This window comes from Nerophis lumbriciformis, linkage group LG19, assembly GCF_033978685.3.
Source record: "Nerophis lumbriciformis linkage group LG19, RoL_Nlum_v2.1, whole genome shotgun sequence".
Taxonomy (NCBI): Eukaryota; Metazoa; Chordata; class Actinopteri; order Syngnathiformes; family Syngnathidae; genus Nerophis; species Nerophis lumbriciformis.
In genome coordinates this window covers 33,696,087-33,710,787 of record NC_084566.2, presented here as the reverse complement: position 1 = coordinate 33,710,787, position 14,701 = coordinate 33,696,087, and the positions used below count along the sequence as shown (strand labels likewise).

General features: G+C 37.9%; 1 protein-coding gene across 1 annotated transcript in view; it reads right to left on the bottom strand.

The window, feature by feature from the left end:
- acvr2ba (activin A receptor type 2Ba) overlaps window positions 1-14,395 on the bottom strand; it is a 43,951-nt gene extending 29,556 nt beyond the window's left edge. Inside the window, exons 1-2 of the mRNA XM_061978870.2 lie at window positions 13,981-14,395; window positions 1,624-1,840 (exon numbers count right to left, since the gene is read on the bottom strand). Coding sequence (XP_061834854.1) covers window positions 1,624-1,840; window positions 13,981-14,032 — 269 coding nt within the window. The 5' untranslated portion in view covers window positions 14,033-14,395. The remainder of the gene's footprint in view (window positions 1-1,623; window positions 1,841-13,980) is intronic.
- Window positions 14,396-14,701: the final 306 nt, after the last annotated feature.

Genomic DNA, 14,701 nt, shown 5'->3' with positions numbered 1-14,701 from the left:
GTTTTAAAATATCTGACCATCTTGCACTTTCTGTTTTGAAATGACATGAATGTTTGTGCCACTGCTTGAAGGGGAACATTATCACCAGACCTATGTAAGCGTCAATATATACCTTGATGTTGCAGAAAAAAGACCATATATTTTTTTAACCAATTTCCGAACTCTAAATGGGTGAATTTTGGCGAATTAAACGCCTTTCTATTATTCGCTCTCGGAGCGATGACGTCACGTTGTGACGTCACATCGGGAAGCAATCCGCCATTTTGTCACTTTCGTCAGTGTGTTGTCGGAGGGTGTAACAACACGAACAGGGACGGATTCAAGTTGCACCAGTGGCCCAAAGATGCGAAAGTGGCAAGAAATTGGACAAAATTTGTTCAAAATACGAGGGTGCGGGGAAAGCCGACGAAATGGTCAGTCGTTTGTTCCGCACACTTTACCGACGAAAGCTATGCTACGACAGAGATGGCAAGAATGTGTGGATATCCTGCGACACTCAAAGCAGATGCATTTCCAACGATAAAGTCAAAGAAATCTGCCGCCAGACCCCCATTGAATCTGCAGGAGTGTGTGAGCTATTCAGGGACAAAGGACCTCGGTAGCACGGCAAGCAATGGCGGCAGTTTGTTCCCGCAGACAAGCGAGCTAAACCCCCTGGATGTCTTGGCTCACACCGTCCCTTATGCCACCGAAGATGATCAAGAGAAGAATATCGACCCTAGCTTCCCTGGCCTGCTGACATCAACTCCAAAACTGGACAGATCAGCTTTCAGGAAAAGAGAGCGGATGAGGGTATGTCTACAGAATATATTAATTGATGAAAACTTTTTTCATTACTCGCGGTTTTACGTAAATTATTATACATAAACTGTGTTTACCAATAATTTAGCTTAAAAACATTTATTTTTTTCAATCATTCGAGTACATTCGGGTAGTCTTGTGTAATGCAGTATTTTGTGTCTATTTAGGTATGGTTAACCTGAGTGCTGAAATCGTGGAAAAATATATGTTCTTAGCGCGCCTGAAATGGGCTGTCTGCACTCTCAAAGTGCATGTTGTTGCCAAATGTATTTCATATGCCGTAAACCTAGTTCATAGTTGTTAGTAATTATCTTATCAGACAGTGTTAAGCCGCTGAAATCCGAGTCTTGCTGTTCTATCCGCCATGTTTGTTTGTATCGGCATCACTGTGTGACGTCACAGGAAAATGGACAGGTGTATATAACGATGGTTAAAATCAGGCACTTTGAAGCTTTTTTTTTTAGGGATATTGCGTGATGGGTAAAATTTTGAAAAAAACTTCGAAAAATAAAATAAGCCACTGGGAACTGATTTTTAATGGTTTTAACCCTTCTGAAATTGTGATAATGTTCCCATTTAATGTAGACACATAGAATCATCATACTGCTGTGATTACATGCATCAACAGTTCATTCATGGCTAAGGCAAAATATTGAGATATATATCGTGTATCGTGACATGGCCTAAAAATATCGAGATATTAATAAAAGGCCATATCCCCCAGCCATAGTGGAGACCCATAAAACAACTCTTGCTAAATCGTGAGTAAGTGTGAATCGTGTCTGTATCAGAGGAAGCGAGGCGCTCCCTCAGTCACCTCACCTGTCATAGCAGTTAAAGTCGTCCAGCCAGCAGCCTTTCTTCACCAGCTTGATAGTCCCTGAAGAGTTGAGCCAGGAGGCGTAGCAGTGCAGCCGCTTGTCTTTGTCCTTGTCCTTGTCGTCGCAGCGCTCAAAGCCGCTCTGGTTGGTCTTCTCCGCGCGCCAGTTGTCATTGTAGAACACGCACTCCCGGGTCTCGGCCTCGCCCAGACTGTACCCTGCCAAGTGGGACGAGACAGACGGAAGGCCTCGGTCAGCGCCGCCTAATGAATTGAACAAGGCGGAAACAAGCGTGGCGGCCATATGGCGGCAGCCTCCACGCAGCGCTGTGTGTGCGGAGCTTCTCTGAGTCAAGCCTCTATCATCATTCTGGAGCGGCGCCAAGTTTAGGAGCCCTCTGTAGTGATGAGGGAGTTCCTCTGGGCCAGGGAATTGTTGCTGAATAATCCAGCGCACTATACGATCTGTTTAAACATTTAATTAGCTGTGAAACAAACATAAGCTCTACTATCGTATAGTAGTACACCAGACAGTGCTATTAGTTAGGTAAGCACAATTCGAGGTAGTCCTCTCGAGAGATATACATCAGAAGAAACAGACAAATGCACTAAACAACCTCCACTGCACATTGTAGGTGTAATACCTTTGCCTCTGGGCTTTTACCGTCATAGAACAACTTGTCGGCTATTATTCTCCTCATCTGGCTGTTTATTTAAAAATAGCTACTTGCGTGTTACAGTGCGAGGAAAATTATATATAATGTGTGTGTGAATGGGTGAATGTGGAAATACTGTCAAAGCGCTTTGAGTACCTTGAAGGTAGAAAAGCGCTATACAAGTATAACCCATTTATCATTACAAAAAAATAAAAAAATAAAAAATTAAAATAAATACAGTGACTCGTTCCTTCTAAAAAAAAAACCTATTATTAAATGGATAAAATTAATTAGTAAGAAAAGTAATGAATGGGTTGCTTTTTTAACTTTCATATCAGTTGAGATGAAAATTAATAGGAATATACGTTATTAGAAAAACTACGGCGTAAGTAACGCTGTTATTACGCAACACTGTTTTTCCGAACATTGGTTACAAATAAAGATGTCCGATATTATTGGCCGATAAATGCTTTAAAACGTAATATCGGAAATTATCGGTTTCAAAAAGTAAAATGTATGACTTTTTAAAACACAGCTGTGTACACGAACGTTAAAGGCTTAAAGGCACTGCCTTTGCGTGCCGGCCCAGTCAAATAATATCTACTGCTTCTCACACACACACACAAGTGAATGCAAGCATACTTGGTCAACAGCCATACAGGTCACACTGAGGGCGGCCGTATAAACAACTTTAACACTGTTACAAATATGCGCCACACTGTGAACCCACACCAAACAAGAATGACAAACACATTTCGGGAGAACATCCGCACTGTAACACAACATAAACACAACAGAACAAATACCTAGAACCCCTTGCAGCACTAACTCTTCCGGGATGCTACAATATACACCCCCCAACCCGCCCACCTCAACCTCCTCATGCGCTCTCAGGGAGAGCATGTACCAAATTCCAAGCTGCTGTTAAAAAAAATAATGCACTTTGTGACTTCAATAATAAATATGGTAGTGCCATGTTGGCATTTTTTTCCATAACTTGAGTTGATTTATTTTGGAAAACCTTGTTACATTGTTTAATGCATCCAGCGGGGCATCACAACAAAATTATGCATAATAATGTGTTAATCCAACGACTGTATATATCGGTATCGGTAATTAAGAGTTGGACAATATCGGATATCGGCAAAAAAGCCATTATCGGACATCTCTAGTTACAAATCCTCTAATAGTCCAAACTTCCTGGGTAAAAGCTGGCGTTTGGCAGCCTTTTAATGCCGTATTGCTGTCATGTGTACCTGGCTGCAGCATGAAAACAGGGAGGCGAAGGTGTTCCGGCAATTTTAAACCATCAGAAGTATTATCAGAGTGGTAAAAGAGCTGTGTGTAAAAGGTATTCACAATTCCTGGCCTGTGAGGTTTAACACCCGACACCCACTTCTCTCACTGTCTTGTGTTGGAAGTAGGGGTGTTCTGATACCAATAATTATGATACCAAAATGTATTTTGATACTTTTCTAAATAAAGGGGACAACAAAAAATGGCATTATTGGCTTTATTTTAACAAAAAAATCTTACAGTACATTAAACATGTTTCTTATTGCAATCGAAGAACAATTTTGGCCTTAAATAAAATTGTGAACACACTGGACAACTGGTCTTTTAGTAGTAAGCAAACAAAGACTCCTAATTTGTCTGCTGATGACATATCGTGTCATTTCTCATTCTATTATTTTGTCAAAATTATAAAGGACAAGCTGTAAAATGGATTATTAATCTACTTATTCATTTACTGTTAATATATGTATTAACATGTTCTATCTACACTTCTGTGAAAAAGTAATAATCACTTATTCTTATTTTGTTTGGATACTTTACATTAGTTTTGGATGATACCACAAATTTGGGTATCGATCCAATATCAGGTAGTTACAGGATCATACATTGGTCATATTCAAAGTCCTCATGTGTCCAGGGACATAAATCCTGAGTTTATAATAATATGATTTTTTTAAAGGGTATGGCTGCACGATTATGGCTAAACGAATAATCGCGATTATTTTCATCAATATTGGAATCACAATTATTCATCTTGATTATTTACCGTTGAAGTAAAACATGTTTTATTGCACTTTCAATTTTAAACAATATGTGAACAGGGCTTTTATTTCAAAATACAACTATAAAAATTATTAATTAATAATAAAATAAAAGATACAAAAGACAAATAGCTAACTAAAATACATATGCCATTCCAGATTTTAATTATAAAGTGCAAACAAGTAAAAAAATAAGATTATGCACGAAAGGCATAATTTCAACAAGTAAACAAACAGTACAGTAGGTACTTGATTTTTATATACCTGTATGTAATGCGCATAAGGGTATTCTAGTAAAATATGCAGAGAGAAGTTGTGTCAGTATCAAAATATTACCTGAAATTAATTTTTGACAGCAGCAAAGTGGTCGTTTGGGTAGATTTTAGCTCTAAAAAGGGAATTTCAACAAGTAAACAGTATAGTAGGTACTTCATTTTGATATATGTAATGCCCAAAAGGGTATTCTAGTAAAACATGCAGAGATGTGTCAGTATGAAAATATTACTTCAAATACTTTTTTGGCAGCAGCAAAGTGGTCGTTTGGGTAGATTTTAGCTCTAAAGGGGGAATTTCAACAAATAAGCAGGACAGTAGGTACTTGGTTTTGATATATGTAATGCCCATAAGGGTATTCTAGTAAAATATGCAGAGATAAGTTGTGTCAGTATCAAAATATTACTTGAAATCAATTTTTGGCAGCAGCAAATTGGTTGTATGGGTAGATTTTCGCTCTGTAAAGGGTTTTTTAACAAGTAAACAGTATAGTAGGTACTTGATTTTGATATACGTAATGCCCATAAGGGTATTCTAGTAAAATATGCGGAGAGAAGTTGTGTCAGTATCAAAATATTACTTGAAATCAATTTTTGGCAGCAGCAAATTGGTCGTATGGGTAGATTTTGGATTTGTAAAGGGTTTTTCAACAAGTAAACAGTACAGTAGGTACTTGATTTTGATATATGTAATGCCCATAAGAGTATTCTAGTAAAATATGCGGAGAGAAGTTGTGTCAGTATCAAAATATTACTTGAAATCAATTTTTGGCAGCAGCAAAGTGGTCGTTTGGGTAGATTTTGGCTTTGTAAAGGGTTTTTCAACAAGTAAACAGTACAGTAGGTACTTGATTTTGATATATGGAATGCCCATAAAGGTATTCTAGTAAAATATGCGGAGAGAAGTTGTGTCAGTATCAAAATATTACTTGAAATACATTTTTGGCAGCAGCAAAGTGGTCGTTTGGGTAGATTTACGCTTAGTAAAGGGCTTTTCAACAAGGAAACAGTACAGTAGGTACTTGATTTTGATATATGTAATGCGGATAAGGGTATTCTAGTAAAATGTGCAGAGAGAAGTTGTGTCAGTATCAAAATATTACTTGAAATACATTTTTGGCAGCAGCAAATTGGTCGTATGGGTAGATTTTGGCTTTGTAAAGGGTTTTTCAACAAGTAAACAGTACAGTAGGTACTTGATTTTGATATATGGAATGCCCATAAGGGTATTCTAGTAAAATATGCGGAGAGAAGTTGTGTCAGTATCAAAATATTACTTGAAATACATTTTTGGCAGCAGCAAAGTGGTCGTTTGGGTAGATTTACGCTTAGTAAAGGGCTTTTCAACAAGTAAACAGTACAGTAGGTACTTGATTTTGATATATGTAATGCGGATAAGAGTATTCTAGTAAAATGTGCAGAGAGAAGTTGTGTCAGTATCAAAATATTACTTGAAATACATTTTTGGCAGCAGCAAAGTGGTCGTTTGGGTAGATTTTAGCTCTCAAAGGGGAATTTCAACAAGTAAACAGTACAGTAGGTACTTGATTTTGATATATGTAATGCCCATAAGGGTATTCTAAAATATCTAAAATATTCAGAGATGTGTCAGTATCAAAATATTACTTCAAATCAATTTTTATTGGCAGCAGCAAAGTGGTCGTTTGGGTAGATTTACGCTTTGTAAAGGGGTTTTCAACAAGTAAACAGTACAGTAGGTACTTGATTTTGATATATGTAATGCCCATAAGGGTATTCTCGCAAAATATGCAGAGATAAGTTGTGTCAGTATCAAAATATTACTTGAAATACATTTTTGACAGCAGCAAAGTGGTTGTTTGGGTAGATTTTAGCTCTAAAAAGGGAATTTCAACAACAGGACCGTAGGTACTTGATTTTGATATATGTAATGCCCATACGGGTAGTATTCTAGTAAACTATGCAGAGATAAGTTGTGTCAGTATCAAAATATTACTTGAAATCAATTTTTGGCAGCAGCAAATTGGTCGTATGGGTAGATTTTTGCTTTGTAAAGGGTTTTTCAACAAGTAAACAGTATAGTAGGTACTTGATTTTGATATATGTAATGCGCATAAGGGTATTCTAGTAAACTATGCAGAGATAAGTTGTGTCAGTATCAAAATATTACTTGAAATCAATTTTTGGCAGCAGCAAAGTGGTCGTTTGGGTAGATTTTAACTCTAAAAGGGGAATTTCAACAAGTAAACAGTACAGTAGATACTTGATTTTGATATATGTAATGCCCATAAGGGTATTCTAATAAAATATGCAGAGATAAGTTGTGTCAGTATCAAAATATTACTTGAAATACATTTTTGGCAACAGCAAAGTGGTCGTTTGGGTAGATTTTAGCTCTAAAAAAGAAATTTCAACAAGTAAACGGTACAGTATGTACTTTATATTTATATATGTAATGCTCATAAGGGTATTCTAGTAAAATATGCAGGGATAAGTTGTGTCAGTATCAACATATTACTTGAAATCAATTTTTGGCAGCAGCTAATTGGTCGTATGGGTAGATTTTTGCTTTGTAAAGGGTTTTTCAACAAGTAAACAGTATAGTAGGTACTTGATTTTAATATATGTAATGCGCATAAGGGTATTCTAGTAACCTATGCAGAGATAAGTTGTGTCAGTATCAAAATATTACTTGAAATCAATTTTTGGCAGCAGCAAAGTGGTCGTTTGGGTAGATTTTAACTCTAAAAGGGGAATTTCAACAAGTAAACAGTACAGTAGGTACTTGATTTTGATACATGCAATGCCCATAAGGGTATTCTAGTAAAATATGCAGAGATAAGTTGTGTCAGTATCAAAATATTACTTGAAATACATTTTTGACAGCAGCAAAGTGGTTGTTTGGGTAGATTTTAGCTCTAAAAAGGGAATTTAAACAACAGTACAGTAGGTACGGTACTTGATTTTGATATATGTAATGCCCATAAGGGTATTCTAGTAAAATATGCAGAGATAAGTTGTGTCAGTATCAAAATATTACTTCAAATACATTTTTGGCAGCAGCAAAGTGGTCGTTTGGGTAGATTTTAGCTCTAAAAAGGGAATTTCAACAAGTAAACGATACAATAGGTACTTGATTTTGATATACGTAATGCCCATAAGGGTATTCTAGTAAACTATGCAGAGATAAGCTGTGTCAGTATCAAAATATTACTTTAAATCAATTTTTGGCAGCAGCAAATTGGTCGTATGGGTAGATTTTCGCTTTGTAAAGGGTTTTTCAACAAGTAAACAGTACAGTAGGTACTTGATTTTGATATATGTAATGCGCATAAGGGTATTCTAGTAAAATATGCAAAGAGAAGTTGTGTCAGTATCAAAATATTACTTGAAATACATTTTTGGCAGCAGCAAAGTGGTCGTTTGGGTAGATTTACGCTTTGTAAAGGGCTTTTCAACAAGTAAACAGTACAGTAGGTACTTGATTTTGATATATGTAATGCGCATAAGGGTATTCTAGTAAAATACGCAGAGAGAAATTGTGTCAGTATCAAAATATTACTTGAAATACATTTTTGGCAGCAGCAAAGTGGTCGTTTGGGTAGATCTTAGCTCTAAAAGGGGAATTTCAACAAGTAAACAGTACAGTAGGTACTTGATTTTGATATATGTAATGCCCATAAGGGTATTCTAAAATATCTAAAATATGCAGAGATGTGTCAGTATCAAAATATTACTTCAAATCAATTTTTATTGGCAGCAGCAAAGTGGTCGTTTGGGTAGATTTACGCTTTGTAAAGGGTTTTTCAACAAGTAAACAGTACAGTAGGTACTTGATTTTGATATATGTAATGCCCATAAGGGTACTCTAGTAAAATATGCAGAGATGTGTCAGCATCAAAATATTACTTGAAATCGATTTTTGGCAGCAGCAAAGTGGTCATGTGGGTAGATTTTATAAACAAGTTAGAAACAAATATAATAAAGAGACGATTTTAACAAACACAATAGACAGTTGGGCACAACGAGGAAAGTAAAATGTCACTGAGCAGTACTAGGAAGTCGGATCTTTGTTATCAGAAAGAAAAAAAATAGTGGCTGTCTCTTTAAATCCCTTCCTATAGGAGGCTGCCCATCCTCCCTTTTAGTGCAGCCCCCACAGCCACATTACACACACACACACACACACACACAAATGTAGCTGTTCACCAGCTAACAATAGAAAAAGACATCAGATTATTGCAGGTGGCAACATAATATACGTGTAAAGGATGAAAAAGTGTGGTTGGGAGCGGTGCACAAAATCGCTCGCTTGAGCCCATGGTCACGTGATAAGGGAGGACTTTTACTACAGGCTCATGCCGCCCCTTCCCCCCTGTCACTTAGTCAGGCTTTACACCACAACATGAATCCTGCAGCAAGAGGCTTACTTGCCACTACTACTACTATCCCACCCAAGCCTTAATCTATGCATTTGAAACATGCATGAACGCCGAGGAGGCAGCCGGGCTCCACATCTTCTTGTACTCGGGATGGGAGGAGGTTGACAAGGGTTGAGGAGGGGGTTTGCAGGCACGTATGTTCCAAAATAAAGACGGGGTCAGAGAGCAACACTGGAGTGGGAGCACATTATTGAAGGTTGGGGAGGAGGAGGGGAAATAAGCCTCATTGTAATTTCACTAGCTGGGCTGTCAATACAACCAATCAATGTATCAAAGAATGTCAATTTTAGACAAAAAAAAAGGGTGTTTTCCCCCACTTTATGGTCCAAGCAAGCATGACTTTAGATCAGACCTGGGCAATTATTTTGACTCGGGGGCCACATTTAAAGAAAAAAAATGTATCTGGGGGCCGGTATATCTATTTTTAGGAACACTAATACAAAACCTCACAATAATGTCTGACTGAATGCTTAAAAACGTCATGACAGACCGCCTTAAAAAAACGGAATGGAATTTTACATTTTTCTATGAAGGATAAAACACTGAATATTGACAAAATATGAATGTCACACCCCCTTTCGATCGACATATTTTATAATCAAGTGAAACGCAACAAACAGTTAAATATGAAAGCGAAGGGTACAAAATTAACCCACCTACAATCTGATATATCACTAAGCTTTAGAACTTTGTTGTGAAAATCTACTTCCGCGTCTGTGGAAACGCTTACCTCCCACACTGCTTGGTGCCTCGTCTGAGTTGCTGTGACGTCGATTACCATAGTAACTAATTAGATGACCATAGTAACTAATTAGATGACCATAGTAACTAATTAGATGACCATAGTAACTAATTAGATGACCATAGTAACTAGTATATCATGCAAAAGCGCAGATTCCAACCATTGAAAGACAGTTCTTTACCTTGTTGGAGGTACCGAACCCCACCAGTTTCATATGTGCATTCACCGAACCCTTCTTTAGTGAAAAATTAAATGGTTTTTTTTTTTCAAATTCAAGACAAAGTTATATGTTTTTGGTAACACTTTAGTATTGGGAACATATTCTAAGTAACAAAGACTTAATTTAGAGTTTTTTTGGACACTAGGGGAACATATTCTAAGTAACAAAGACTTAATTTAGAGTTATTTGGTTAGGGTTAGAGGGTTAGGGTTATAATAAGGCCATGCCGAATAAGGCATAAATAAGTACTTAATAATGACTAGTTAAGAGCCAATATGTTACTAATTTGCATGTTAATAAGCAACTAATTAATGGTGAATATGTTCCCCATACTAAAGTGTTACCATGTTTTATTACTCGTGCACAAAATGAACCGTGCATGAACATCACCTTGTTCAAAGAACAAAACCAACACAGTGCATAAACTCACAACAAATTACACACCTGTGAATCAGTCTGACTTCTGCTGTTGCCGTATCCGTAATAAACCGATAGGGAGAAGTTTTTATTTACACCAGGGGTAGGGAACCTATGGCTCTCGAGCCAGATGTGGCTCTTTTGATGATTCCATCTGGCTCAGATAAATCTTAGCTGACATTGCTTAACACAATAAGTAATTAATAATTCCGCTGGTAATCACAGTGTTAAAAATAACGTTCAAAATATAAAACATTCTCATGCATTTTAATCCATCCATCCATTTTATACCGCACCTGTTCAAGAAGTCGCATTAATGGTAAGAAGTATGGTATTTATTATTGGTTAGCTTCAGAATAACAATGTTATTAAAAATAATAAGAGACTAATTATACTCTAAAAATGTTGGTCTTACTTAAAAATGCACGCATTTAGTTGTATTCAGTGTTAAAAAATATTATATGGCTCTCACGGAAATACATTTTAAAATACTTGACTTTCATGGCTCTCTCAGCCAAAAAGGTTCCCGACCCCTGATTTACACGATGAGTCGGGTTTGTCTTGACTTCCGCCGAACCCCTAGATTTCGATCGAACCCAGGTTAAGAACCACTGGTATGGTTGAAGACTTACGGTCATTAGAAAACATCACTGCACATCATAATGGCAGCTACACTTTACATCTTAAAGCAGTGGTTCTCAAATGGGGGTACGCGTACCCCTGGGGGTACTTGAAGGTATGCCAAGGGGTACGTGAGATTTTTTTTAAATATTCTAAAAATAGCAACAATTCAAAAATCATTTATAAATATATTTATTGAATAATACTTCAACAAAATATGAATGTAAGTTCATAAACTCAGTGAAGCACAAGCTCAGGTTTGTCACTAAAATGTTTGTCAAAAAGAACTGTGAAAAGAAATGCAACAATGCAATATTCAGTGTTGACAGCTGGATTTTTTGTGGACATGTTCCATAAATATTGATGTTAAAGATTTCTTTTTTTGTAAAGAAATGTTGAGAATTAAGTTCATGAATCCAGATGGATCTCTATTACAATCCCCAAAGAGGGCACTTTAAAGGGGAACATTATCACCAGACCTATGTAAGCGTCAATATATACCTTGATGTTGCAGAAAAAAGACCATATATTTTTTTAACCGATTTCCGAACTCTAAATGGGTGAATTTTGGCGAATTAAACGCATTTCTATTATTGATGTCATCGCAGGAAAAGAGAGCGGATGAGGGTATGTCTACAGAATATATTAATTGATGAAAACTGGGCTGTCTGCACTCTCAAAGTGCATGTTGTTGCCAAATGTATCTAATATGCTGTAAACCTAGTTCATAGTGGTTAGTTTCCTTTAATGCCAAACAAACACATACCAATCGTTGGTTAGAAGGCGATCGCCGAATTCATCCTCGCTTTCTCCCGTGTCGCTGGCTGTCGTGTCGTTTTCGTCGGTTTCGCTTGCATACGGTTCAAACCGATATGGCTCAATAGCTTCAGTTTCTTCTTCAATTTCGTTTTCGCTACCTGCCTCCACACTACAACCATCCGTTTCAATACATGCGTAATCTGTTGAATCGCTTAAGCCGCTGAAATCCGAGTCTGAATCCGAGCTAATGTCGCTATACCTTGCTGTTCTATGCGCCATGTTTGTTTGTATCGGCATCACTGTGTGACGTCACAGGAAAATGGACGGGTGTTAATAACGATGGTTAAAATCAGGCACTTTGAAGCTTTTTTTAGGGATATTGCGTGATGGGTAAAATTTTGAAAAAAACTTTGAAAAATAAAATAAGCCACTGGGAACTGATTTTTAATGGTTTTAACCCTTCTGGAATTTTGATAATGTTCCCCTTTAAGTTGATGATTACTTCTATGTGTAGAAATCTTTATTTATGATTCAATCACTTGCTTATTTTTCAACAAGTTTTTAGTTATTTTTATATCTTTTTTTCCAAATAGTTCAAGAAAGACCACTACAAATTAGCAATATTTTTGCACTGTTATACAATTTAATAAATCAGAAACTGATGACATAGTGCTGTATTTTACTTCTTTATCTCTTTTTTTCAACCAAAAATGCTTTGCTCTGATTAAGGGGTACTTGAATTAAAAACATGTTCACAGGGGGTACGTCACTGAAAAAAGGTTGAGATCCACTGTCTTAAAGATCTAAAAAAAATTATTTGGGAATATCGGCGGGCCAGATTGAAAAGCTTAACGGGCCGCAATACATGCGTAATCTGTTGAATCGCTTAAACCGCTGAAATCTGAGTCTGAATCCGAGCTAATGTCGCTATAGCTTGCTGTTCTATGCGCCATGTTTGTTTGTATCGGCATCACTGTGTGACGTCACAGGAAAATGGACGGGTGTATATAACGATGGTTAAAATCAGGCACTTTGAAGCTTTTTTTAGGGATATTGCGTGATGGATAAAATTTTGAAAAAAACTTTGAAAAATAAAATAAGCCACTGGGAACTGATTTTTAATGGTTTTAACCCTTCTGGAATTGTGATAATGTTCCCCTTTAAGTTGATGATTACTTCTATGTGTAGAAATCTTTATTTATGATTCAATCACTTGCTTATTTTTCAACAAGTTTTTATTTTTTTTTATATATTTTTTTCCAAATAGTTCAAGAAAGACCACTACAAATTAGCAATATTTTGCACTGTTATACAATTTTATAAATCTGAAACTGATGACATAGTGCTGTATTTTACTTCTTTATCTCTTTTTTTCAACCAAAAATGCTTCGCTCTGATTAGGGGGTACTTGAATTAAAAAAATGTTCACATGACTGAAAAAAGGTTGAGATCCACTGTCTTAAAGATCTAAAAAAAATTATTTGGGAATATCGGCGGGCCAGATTGAAAAGCTTAACGGGCCGCATGTGGCCCCCGGGCCTTAATTTGCCTAGGTCTGCTTTAGATGGAGCAGCACGGTGGAAAGGGGTTAGTGCGTCTGCCTCACAATACGAAGGTCCTGAGTAGTCTTGGGTTCAATCCCGGGCTCGGGATCTTTCTGTGTGGAGTTTGCATGTTCTCCCCGTGACTGCGTGGGTTCCCTCCGGGTACTCCGGCTTCCTGCCACCTCCAAAGACATGCACCTGGGGATAAGTTGATTGGCAACACTAAATTGGCCCTAGTGTCTGAATGTGAGTGTGAAAGTTGTCTGTCTATCTGTGTTGGCCCTGCGATGAGGTGGCGACTTGTCCAGGGTGTACCCCACCTTCCGCCCGATTGTAGCTGAGATAGGCTCCAGCGCCCCCCCGCGACCCCAAAAGGGAATAAGCGGTAGAAATGGATGGATGGATCTAAGGTTTCAGGATGTTGTTGCAGCTGCTGCCTTCTATTCCTGCTTCTCTGCTCACAAAAGGCACGAACCCATTTTTTTTTCTTTAAACACATTAAGGTTGACTTAAAACGAACATCAAAAACAAATAAATTAATAGTAGCAAATCACTTTAAAATAAAGTATGGAGGAAAAGTTTGTATGAGGGGAAGGGGAAAAAAACAACAAACTAACAAACCTATTGAAGCTAACCTCTCGGCCGCTTACCTGCGCATAAAGTTCCCAGAAGAAGTGAACAAGTCAGCCAGGAGAAAGACATGTTCCGTTTTTAAACACAGCCCGGAGGTCCTCCGCCCGGTTCATTAACAATCCAACCCCGTCCAGACCATCAGTCCGGAGATCAAACCGACCGCAGGCCTCACCGGTCCCCTCCAGCGGAAGAAGCTTCCGCCAGCCAGCACCGTGTAGCGTGGGTCGGCCGCCGCCGCCGCCACAACCAGGGGAAGAAGAAAAAAGATGCGGGCAGGTAGACAAGCGGCTCGTTTTTTTTTTTTTAAAGAAGCCGCATGCCGATAGAAAAAAGAAGGCGAAAGAAGCGTCTCAGAGGACCGAGGCAGGCGTTGTTGTTTTCGGCGGCGCCGCGTCGAGAGGTCGCTGGGGGTTTACATGCATGTTGGTGATGTGTGTCCAAAATGGCGTCAGTCTAAATGGGGAGCGGGCTGCTCGCGAAGATACCCGGATGTGTAAACACAAAGGGGGGAATTCAGGCTGCCTCCGAGCCCATGACCTTAACGCCGCTCCGCACTTTCGACGAAAACGCCTCTTTTACTACAAAACTCCTCGTTTGGGACGCTTTTTTTTTTACAACAACTACTATGAGTTAAATGTATTTTATTTATTTGTTAGGTATTTTGCTGCATGATTATCACATTTTACAACGACTTCGCCCTCCCTGTCGGTATTTACTGGGATAAAACGAACGTAGTTT